Source organism: Tupaia chinensis, unplaced genomic scaffold (assembly GCF_000334495.1).
Source record: "Tupaia chinensis unplaced genomic scaffold, TupChi_1.0 Scaffold000059_1, whole genome shotgun sequence".
NCBI classification, from domain to species: domain Eukaryota; kingdom Metazoa; phylum Chordata; class Mammalia; order Scandentia; family Tupaiidae; genus Tupaia; species Tupaia belangeri.
The window spans coordinates 66,302-77,060 of NW_006159517.1; the positions used below are offsets into that span (position 1 = coordinate 66,302).

Sequence of the window (10,759 nt, forward strand, 5' to 3'; positions counted from 1 at the left end):
GGGGGGGCCGAGGGGCCCAAAAGAAAAGACCCTAAAAAAAAAAAAAAAAAAAAAAAAAAGCTGGGGTCAGCAGGTGACATTGTAGTTGAGGTGCTGGACTCCCACACAGCTGACATAGTTGGAGTTCGGGAATTGGTAGCTCACTTTCTCTCTGGTGAGTTAAATAATAATATATTAATAACATTAAATATGTTCTTTAAAAAAAAAAGTTTAAATATAATTTCTAGTAGGCTAAGAGCTGGTGTAGCAGTTACATCACTGGAGTCCTATATGGCTGACTGTAGGTTCAGGTCCTGGAACTGGTGCCTTCAAAATAGCCACCAGGTACCATGTATGTGCCGAAGATCTCAGGAGGAGAATGGAGAAGGGATTGTGGCATGGTTGTTTCCTCAGGGCAAGGGGTTGGGGAATTTTCCAGCCCCCACACCCCCATCAACACATGTACCCTAGAACAAAATCATATTTTTTAAAAAATAATTATTTTATCTAGCTTTATTTATTTGTCTGTGTTTTGTTTTGTTTTAAATTTTATTTTGACCAGAGAGAGAGAAAAGTGAGAAAGCAAGTCACCAAGGTCTGGGACTCAAACTGCAGCCGGCCATGTGGGAGTCCAGTGCCCTTAACCACCACCCCCCCCCCCCCCCCCCAACCCCCAAAAATCCTTTTAAAAAAAACCCCCCCCCCCCGATTCTAGAGGCCTTTTTAAGCCTTGAGGTGGAAAACCTATGGAGTTGTCAGAAAAGTAATGATGCATTTTTATATAGAAAAAATACACCGTGGCATTTCTGACAACTCAGTATTTTCCTTCATATGATCTTACCTCTCCTGGCTTGTCCTTCCTCAGAGAGTTGAGCTGAAGCTACTTTTCCTCCACCACTAGAGGGAAAACAATGTAATCAATATTCATGGGTTGTTTCAGGGACAGAACAGACGAGAAATTTACAAAACATACTTAATCTTATGAACACTGAAATGTAAGAAAGACAACAAAAAAAGCAGTACTTGTACATTCACTAAGCCATGGGCTTTAGAATCATCACAATCATGCAAACATTAGTAGTATTCTATTTAAAAATGAGAGATGAGGAGAAATAAGATTTAGAAAAGTGAAGTGTGGTCTCCAAGGCTATACTGTCACATAACTGACTGATTTACACGGTGTGCAGACTTTTGTGGCAAAAACAGACCATTTCCAACACAGCTCATTTCTTTCTTTTTTTGAGAGGTTTTTGCTATAGGGTGCGTGTGCTCGCCAGACAGAGACAGAGAGACAGAAAGCCAGAAATCACCCCCCAGGGGGGATGGCCACGCCGCAATCACTTCTCCTCCATTCTCCTCTCGGGATCTTGGGCACGCACACACACGCACCCGGCGTGAGTTTAAGCCACCAGGTCCAGGACGTGAACTGCGGTCAACTACGTGGGAGTCCAGCGACATAGCCATTACGCTAACTGCTGGTCCCAATCACAGCTCATTTCAAGCCACCAAAATAATAATGACTAGGTACTGAAATTCTAGAAAACAAAATGTATAGTCATGAGCCAGCTCTGGCATTTAAACTAAGACAGTACACACTTTTAAGATACAATATAAGGCCAACAATCCCCAGGGTGTTTTCCTTCATGATATCACAATAGTTAAGATTCTGTGGCTCACCAAAGTCTGTTTCCATGCTGACTCACCTGGTAGGGGATTGCTGCTCTGTGTCTGAGCTCTGAGATCGGGCAGGAGGGTTAGAACTTCTCTTCACCCAAGCATTCTCCTTTGGTGGAGGGGCTGGCATTACCTTTAGAGGCTGATCAGGTTTGGGAGGCTTAGAAGTTGGAGAGTGACAGTCTTCTTCCTTACTGAGTGTTTCATTTTCTAGAGACTTCTCACTCTCTCTCCTCCGTGCATCTGTGAAGCCAGAGTGGGAAAGTCTAAGTATGAGGGGGGAAAGGGGCTTACTGTAGGCATCTATCAGGATTTCAGAAAGAGTGGAAAATGGTTCATGTTCAAGTTTACTGCCTTCTACCATCTTTCTCCATCTGTTTCTTTCTTTCTTTCTTTTTTTTTAATTGCCAGAGGGTGCATGCACTCACCAAGGAGAGACACAAAGAGAAAGCACCTGCCAGTGGTGTTGTCACACCACAATCCCTTCTCCAATTCTCCATCCTGTTGGGATTTTGGGTACAAGGGCATGCAAACACATCCAACATGCTTTTCAAGCTTCAGGGGCCAAGATTCAAACAGGGATCAGACATATAGGATCTGACACACATTCTTAAATATTTCTGCAAAGGAGCACATGTGTTTGCCAGAAAGAGACAGAGGGAAAGTGAGAAATCACTCCCCAGGGGGTTGGCCACACCACAATTCATTCCTCTTGGGGCACACACACATGTGGGCCCAACATATTTTTTCAAGTCAAATGGACTGGGACTCAAACAGTGCAGATGGACACGTGGGATCCAGCCACATTAACCACAATGCCACTGGCTGGCCCACCTGCCAGTATTCCTAAATAGAGACCCTAATTTGGTTCCCAACAGATAGAATCGTCTTAAACTAGTGGTCTCCATATAACATTTTGAAAAAATTGTTTTATTTGTGCAGAGAAATGACTGTGTATAAGAATAACCACCAGAGGGACCAACAACAGTTGGTGCAACGGCTATGTTGCTGGACTTCCATGTAGTTGACTGCGATTTGAGTCCCGGATCCGGTGGCTTAAACTCACATTGGGTGTGTATGAGTGCATGCCCAAGATCCCAAGAGGAGAATTGTGGTATGGCCATCCCCCTGGAGGGTGATTTCTCACTGTCTCTATCTTTCTAGTGAGCACAAGCGCCCTATAGCAAAAACCTCTCCAATGGAAAAAAAAAAAAAAACACAAAAAACAAAAAACCCACAAAACCCACCAGAGTATGAGTATCCTTTTCAGAATGAATGTCCTTTATTTTAGAAGTATACCCTTTCTCAATTTTAAATGTCCTAATCTGAAGAAAAGTAATGTATACATGTGTGAAGGGGATATGTGATGAAAACTCTAAACCCAACAAGCACTGTTCAACTCCAACGTTGATGTTTAACATCCAAGAACTTCAACACAATCACATTTATGGGGAAAAAAAAATACAAGTTATTTTTCTCTTTCTTTAGGGTGCGTGTGCTCACCAAAGAGAGACACAAAGTGAGAAATCACTCCCTGAGGGTGATTTTGGGCACACCTGCACATGTGCCCAACGTGAGTTTTAAGCTACTAGGTCTGGGACTTGGACTGCGATTGACTATGTGGGTATCCAGAGATGTAACCATTTCACCATGTGCTGTTCCCCATGTGTGTGGTTTTTTTTTTTTTTGAGAGGTTTTTGCTATAGGGCATGTGCACTCACGAGAAATCACCCCGCAGGGGGGGATGGCCACGCCACAATCTCTTCTCCTCTCAGGATCTTGGGCACATATGCACACACAACTAGCGTGAGTTTAAGCCACTGGGTCCGGGACTTGGAACTGTGGTTGACTACATGGGAGTCCAGCGACATAGCCATTATGCTAACTGCTGGTCCTACCCCATGTGTGCTTTTAAAAGGGGCACTAGGCTAACACGTGGGCATGGTGGTTAAGGCAGCTGGGTCATACATGCCAACTCTGGACTTAATGGCTTGAAATTCCTGAACTTGGGGCTAGCAGGTGTTATGGTTAAAGGCACTGAACACCCACAATGTCGACTGTGGTTCAAGACCTGAACCTGATGGCTTGCTTTCTCACTTTCCCTCTCTCTCTGATCAAACTGGAAAATAACAAAAAAAGTGGGACTAGCAGTTAACGTAATGGCTATGTTGCTGGACTCCAATGTAGTCGACCGCAGTTTGTGTCCTGGACCCGGTGGCTTAAAACTCATGCCGGGCATGTGTGCATGTGTGTCCAAGATCCCAAAAGGAGAATGGAGAAGGGATTGTGGCGTGGCTATCCCCCCTGGGGGGTGATTTCTTGCTTTCTGTCTGTCTGGCGCGTGCACGCATCCACCCTATAGCAAAAACCTCTAAAAAGAAAAAGGAAAGAAAGAAAGAAAATAACAATAAAGTTAAATAAATGAAATAATTCTTTAGGAAAAAAAAAAGAAAATCCTGAGCTGAATGGTTTGGAAACCACAGCAACCATGGCTTGGTTTCTCACCGCCCCCACTCTTGTCTCTCTCTGGGCAAGTTAAAAAATAAATTAATTAATAAAGCTGAATAAGATAATTCTTAAAACAAAACAAAAGAAACCCACACCAAGCATATGTGTGTCCCCAAGATCCCAAAGAGAGAGAGAGAGAGAAATGAAGAAGGGACTGCAGCATGACAGTTCCCCGTGGAGGTGCTTTCTCACTTCCTTAACCACCCCCCAGAGAATTCGAATACTCTCTGACAAATTTAAAAAAAAAAAAAAAGAGAACTAAGTGTATCCTTAAAACTAGAAGGCTGTTTTGTTAGACTATACTTTTTATTTTTTAAATGTTTTGTCATAGGGCACATGTGCTTGCCAGAGAGAGAAAGAGGGCAAGAGCAAAATCATCCCCAGGGGGACTGCCACACTTCAATCCCTCCTTTCAGGATTCTGGGCACTACTGCACATGCACCTGGTGGGGCCCTCAAGCCATTGGGTCTGGGCCTCCAATTGTTGTCAGCCATTTGGGAACCCAGCACTTTAACCACCATCCCCACCTGCTGCACAAATTCTTTCTACATTTTAATTGGAAGCTCTCCAGAAGTAGGTAAACAAATCAACAATATCACTTTTTCCTAGTCATGAAAAGGCGCTTTAGATCCTATTACTAAGAAAGTACTCTAGGGACTAGCAGATGGACGCCCACATAGTGGTGGTTTGAGTTCCGGACCCAAAGACTTAAAACTCGAACAAGGGGTGCGTGGGTCCGTGCCCCAAATCCTGAGAATGAAGAAGGGATTGTGGTATGCCCACCCCCCAGGGGTGAATTCTTACTGTCTGTCTTTCCCTGGCAAGCACATGCATCCTCTATCAAAAATCTCTCTAAAAAGAAAGAACTCTAATATATGATTTATAGCTTATGGAAAACAGCAATAACGATACCCACCCTGGTCTGACTTACTTCGGCCAGATGTGGCTGAGGTCCCAGTCTGTGATGACTCACTTCCTGTCCTCGACCTTTCCCGTTCCTGAGTTTCTTCACTTCGCCAACTTGGATGTCTGAACAAGAAATTGAATAAACTGCATTATGACAGATGCAACAAAGGCCAGTTTGGTCCATGATGACCTCTCAAAGGACTACCCCTTATTTTTTTAAATTATTTTTTAAGACAAGATCTTGTCACTATCCAGTCTCAGATTCCAACTGGGATGACAGGTGTGCACCAGTAGCACTGTAAAAAGGTCTTGCTTGGGTCTAGAAGGTGGCGCGGTGGCTGAGGGTGCTGGATTCCCACATGGCCAACCATGGTTCAAGTCCTGGACGTGGAGGCTAGCTTTCTCACTTTCCCTCTCTGGTCAAAAATAAAGACATAAAGTTAAATAATGAATAAAATAAAAAGTTTATTTAAATTCATCTATTCATTTATTTATTTTAATTTGACCAGAGAGAAAGTGAGACAGAAAGCCACCTTAGTCAGCCATGTGGGAGTGTCTAGCACCATAACCGCCATGCCACTGCTGGTTCCCCTATCATACTTCCTTTATCTATCAGTGCACATGTATTTTTTTCCCCAAACCATCTGAAAGCTACAAACATTAAAACAAGCTTTGGCTCTAAATACTCCAGCTAATATCTTTCTACATGGGCAAGTCTGGTGTTTACAGCCTGGTGGTTACAGTAGCTAGCTCCCAGGGCCGGCATGTGGCGTTGATGGTTAGGGGCACTAGAATCCTACGTGACCAACAGCAGTTCAAGTCCTGGACCTTGCGGCTTGTTTTCTTATTTTCCCTCGCTCGCTCTCCCATTCTGTCCCTCTCTGGTCAAACTGAAATAAATGGTTAAAAAATTATTCAACAACAACAAAAAAAAAAACCAAATAAAAGTCCTAATGGGACCAGCAGTTGGCATAATGGCTATGTCGCTGGACTCCCATGTAGTCGATCGCAGTTCAAGTCCCGGACCCGGTGGCTTAAACTCACGCCAGGCACATGTGCATGCGTGCCCAAGATCCTGAGAGAAGGGATTGTGGTGTGGCTATCCCCCCTGGGGGGTGATTTCTCGCTTTCTGTCTCTGTCTGGCGAGCATATGCGCCCTACAGTAAAAACCTCTCCAAAAAAAAAAAAGATTTAAAAACAAGCGAAACACTTACATATAACGTAGCTAGATCCCATGTAACCAAGTGAGAGACTTGAGTCCTAGACCCCACAGCTCAAGAAACACATAGGTGTGTGAGTGCACAAAATCCCCAAAGGAAAAATGAAGAAGGGATTGTGACGTGATCAAGAGAGGTAGTTTCTCACCTTCCCCGTCTTTTTCTGGTATATGCACGCACCCTCTGGCAAAATTGAAAAATAAAACCTTTCTACGTAACATGTAACTTCTGAGCCTAGTTTATGAGAACGTTAATTTATCACAGGAGGCAGGGACCAGCAGTTAGTGTTAATGACTATGTCGCCAAACTCCTATGTAGCTGACCATGGTTTGAGAAAGGGACCTGGTGGCTTAAACTCATGCCGGGCGTGTGTGTGTGCACGCCCAAGATCCCAAGAGGAGAATGGAGGAGAGTGGCAATCCCCGCTGGGGGGTGATTTCTCACTTTCTATCTCTCTTGTCTTTTTCTGGTAAGCACACGTGCACTACAGCAAAAACCTCTCAAAAAAAAAAAAAAAATCATAGGAGGTATATGCCCTATTTGATACAATGCCACCTTTTGAAAATACTTTTGTGGGGACAAGAAGATGGCAGGAAGATTAAGGCAGCGGGAGCCCACGTGGCTGGCTGAACAGTTCAGTCCTGGACCCAGTGGCATAGCCATCACTCTGCATAGTACGCACTCCCTATCAAAACAATAAAAACAAAAAACTTTGTATATCATTTCTAGCCTATGGTCAACAAGGAACATTTTCTCTATACTCCACAGCCAATAAATTGAAGAGCTAAATACCACTTTTTTTTTTTTCCTTTTACACAAGACTAGTGTGCTCACCAGGGAAAGGAGAAACAGAAAAACAGTGACAGATAAAGTGAGAAATCACCCCTTGGGGGGATAATCATGCTGCAATCCCTCCTCCTCCTCCTGGGATTTTGGGCATGCACGTACCATGTGCCTAGTGTGATTTTCAAGGCACCAGGTCCAGGACTCGATCCCCGGTCAGACGTGTAGGAGTCCAGTGCTTTAACCTATATGCCACCTGCTGGTCCCATAAATAAAACCTTTATTAAGCTCATAATAAAACTGTCGTTGATTCAATGCGATTTTGTATATTCCACTCACTAACCATAGTAGGGTTTTACTCTATACACTAAACAGAGATTGGGAAAGTTTCCGTCTGTTCCCTCTCTCTCTCTCTCTTTTTTATAATGTTACTTTAAGGGACCAGCAGTTGATGTAGTGGCTATGTCACTGAACTCCCATATACCCGACCTTGGTTCGAGTCCTAGACCCGGAGGCTTAAACTCACACCAGGCGTGTGTACGTGCGAGCCCAAGATCCTGAGAGGAGAAATGGAGAAGAAATTGCGGTGTGACCATTCCCCGTCCCCCCCAGGGGGGAGGGACGTGATTTTGTTTTCTGTCTCTGTATTTTTTGTGAGTGCATGCACCCTGAAGCAAAAACCTCTCCAAAAAAAAAAAAAAAAAAGTTACTTTCTTTTTCCCTTTTCAATTTGCTATAGGGCATGTACACTCATGGGGAGGGGAAGGTTAAGAGGTATGTGTAGATGAGAAAGCATTCCCTGGGGCAATGGTCAAACATAATCCCTACTCTTAGAGTTTTGGGCACGGTACACATACCCAGCACATAAGCCACCAAGTCCAGGACTCGATTTGCACAGCCAGCCATATGGGATCCTGCCACTTGAACGATCACACCACTGGCTGACCCCTAATTTAATAGTCAGAGGATGTGTGCACACATCAGAGGAAGGGGAGAGACCGGACGGGATGAGGAGAGAATGCCTTTCAATGGGGTACGGTCAAGCTGCAATCCTATTCTCCTCCATTTCTCCATCATGCTGGGATTTTGGCCACAAACACACAGGTATCTAGCTTGTATTTCAAGCAGAAGGGACTGAGGGCCAAATTGCAGTCTACCATGTGGAATCCTAGCTCCCGAGAGCCCTTCTTATCTGTTGAAAGTTTATTTTTTGAAGGGTGCCCCCAACAGCATTTTTTTGGGGGAGGTTTTTTTTGCCATAGAGTGTGTGTGCTCACCAGACAGATAGACAGAGAGAGAGAGAGTGACAGAAAGCAAGAAATTACCCCCCAGGGAGGATGAAAACGCCGCAATCCCTTCTCCTCCATTCTCCTCTTGGGATCTTGGGCACGCACGCACATGCGCCCGGCATGAGTTTTAAGTCACTGGGTCCAGGACGTGAACTGTGGCCGATTACACGAGAATCTAGTGACATAGCCATTACGCTAACTGCTGGTCCCCTCCACCAACAACAGCATGTTCAAGGCGCCAACTACCCCCAGCTTCAGCTGGCCCAGACACTAGACCCATGTAACAGGGTGGAGCCCTTGGGATGCAAACACAGGACATTCCGATGAAGGCCCAGTGTCTCAAAGAATTGTGTTATGTCTCAAAGTTTTTCTTCAAAGACCAGAAATACTCCCCACATCATAAAATAGGCAAACTGCCTAACACCCCAGTTCCAGACCACTTTCCCAATGCTCCATGGGGATGTAACTCCTTAAGAACCACTGGATTCAGAGAGGAAATCTAGCCCACGAATTGAAGATAACCTTACCTCTCCCGAGGCCGTCGTTCTAGTTTGGGCTCATCCAACTGCCGCTGCAATTTCTCCTGTTCCTTTTGTAGCCTTTCTTCTACTTCTCTTTCTCTAGCAGCTGTGTCAACAGGCTTTGCCCCTCCAAAGATAGAAGCCGCTCGACTGGACTGGGAGGTGCTGGCAGAGGAATCATCTTCCTTAGGAGTACTCCGAGGCTTTAGATTCAGTTTGGGTCTTTGGGGAGGACCTAAGTTAAATGAAACTCTAAGTAATAGTTGTCCAAATCATGAGAAGCTGATGGCTATACGCCAAATTCCTAGACACAGCTCTTGTAAAAAGCTATATGGGATTCAGGTTAATGGCCTGGATCTGGTTGATACAGCAGAAAAAATAGATGGGAGGTCATTAGAAAAACGGGAATTAAATAACCACATCCATGGTGTGGTACTAGGCCTTGGAAAAGACTAAAAATGGTAATTAAGAAAGAAATTTGGAAGGCCAGGAGGTGGTGTGATGATTAAGGCATGGGACTCTCAGATGGCCAACTATGGTTCAAGTCTCACACCTGGAGGCCTGCTTTCTCTTTTGCTCTCTTGGTAGATTAAAATAATAATAAATAAAAATGGAATAATTCTTAATATATTTTTCCCCCAGAAGGCATGTGTGTTCTCTAGAGAAAGAAAAGTGAGAAAGAAGTTTCCATGGGGAATGGCATGCAGCAACCCCTGTCCTCCATTTCTCCCTCCCGTTTGGACTCCAGGCATGCAAACATGTGCTTGGTGTGTTTCTTAAGCGGCCAGGTCTGGGACCTGAATCATGACTGGCACGTGGGACTCACAGTATCTTAACAACCATGGCCACAGCTTCTCACTCTCCTCTCAAAATGATAGGATTATTAGTGGTGAGTTAATTATTTAGCATAATTACTTTTTTTGGGGGGGAGAGGTTTTTGCTATAGCATGCGTGTGCTCAGTCGAGAGAGAGAGAGAGACAGAAAGTGAGAAATCACCCCCCAGGGGCATGGCCATGCCACAATCCCTTCTCCTCCGTTCTCCTTTCGGGATCTTGGGCACACACGCACGTGCCCCCGGCTGAGTTTAAGCCACAGAGTCTGGGACTCGAACCACAGTGGACTACATAGGAGTCCAGTGACATAGCCATTATGCTAACTGCTGGTCCCAGCATGATTACTTTCATCTAAACAGAAATTTTCTATCATGGTAAGCTACTGGATGAAAGTATCTGGTCTGGGAGCAGGGATAAAATGCTGTGCTCTGTAAGCTGCCCCAAGTGGGAAGGTTCCAGGCCTGCACCCAGAGTTCTCCCTGAATACACGGGAACACTTGTGCCTGTGATCTATTTGTGCCTTTGATCTAGGTTGGCTGAGACAGAGTTGGAACACAACATCAAGATGCTGTCGGGGTGAGACCAGCAGATGGCATAATGGCTACGTCGCTGGACTCCTAGGTAGTAGACCGTGGTTCGAGTTCCAAACCCAATGGCTTAAACTCACGCCGGGAGTGTGTGTGTGTGTCCAAGATCCCGATTTCTCGCTGTCTGTCTTTCTGGCGAGCATATGCGCCCTATATCAAAAGCCTCTCAAGAAAAGGATGCTGTTGGGGATGCTATATCGCTCTTGCTGGCAGAAAGAATAATCATATTTGGAAAAAAAAAAGTGACCCGGAAAATGGCTATTTTCAGTAGGATAAGAATTTATGTGATGGGCTCTGTGGCACAATGTTAATGTGCTGCTATCCCACATGGTGACTATGGTTTGAATTCCTGGCCCAGTCCACCAGAAGCCCTGCACCCATGTGTGTACTCAGGACCCAACAGGCTGGAGAGTAAAGGAAAACTGTGTTGCAGCATTACCAAACTGGAGGGTGCTCTTTT

General features: G+C 44.8%; 1 protein-coding gene across 3 annotated transcripts in view; it reads right to left on the reverse strand.

Moving 5' to 3' along the window:
* Nucleotides 1–10,759, reverse strand: part of EIF4B (eukaryotic translation initiation factor 4B) — a 50,324-nt gene that overhangs the window by 3,664 nt on the left and 35,901 nt on the right. The window contains exons 9-12 of one of the 3 annotated variants that reach the window (XM_014592588.2): nucleotides 8,885–9,113; nucleotides 5,078–5,190; nucleotides 1,683–1,896; nucleotides 821–876 (exon numbers count right to left, since the gene is read on the reverse strand). In XM_014592588.2, the coding sequence (XP_014448074.1) occupies nucleotides 821–876; nucleotides 1,683–1,896; nucleotides 5,078–5,190; nucleotides 8,885–9,113 (612 nt within the window). Of the gene's footprint in view, nucleotides 1–820; nucleotides 877–1,678; nucleotides 1,897–5,077; nucleotides 5,191–8,884; nucleotides 9,114–10,759 lie in introns of those variants that run through there. The other 2 variants (XM_006141587.3, XM_014592592.2) reach the window with 2 other exon arrangements.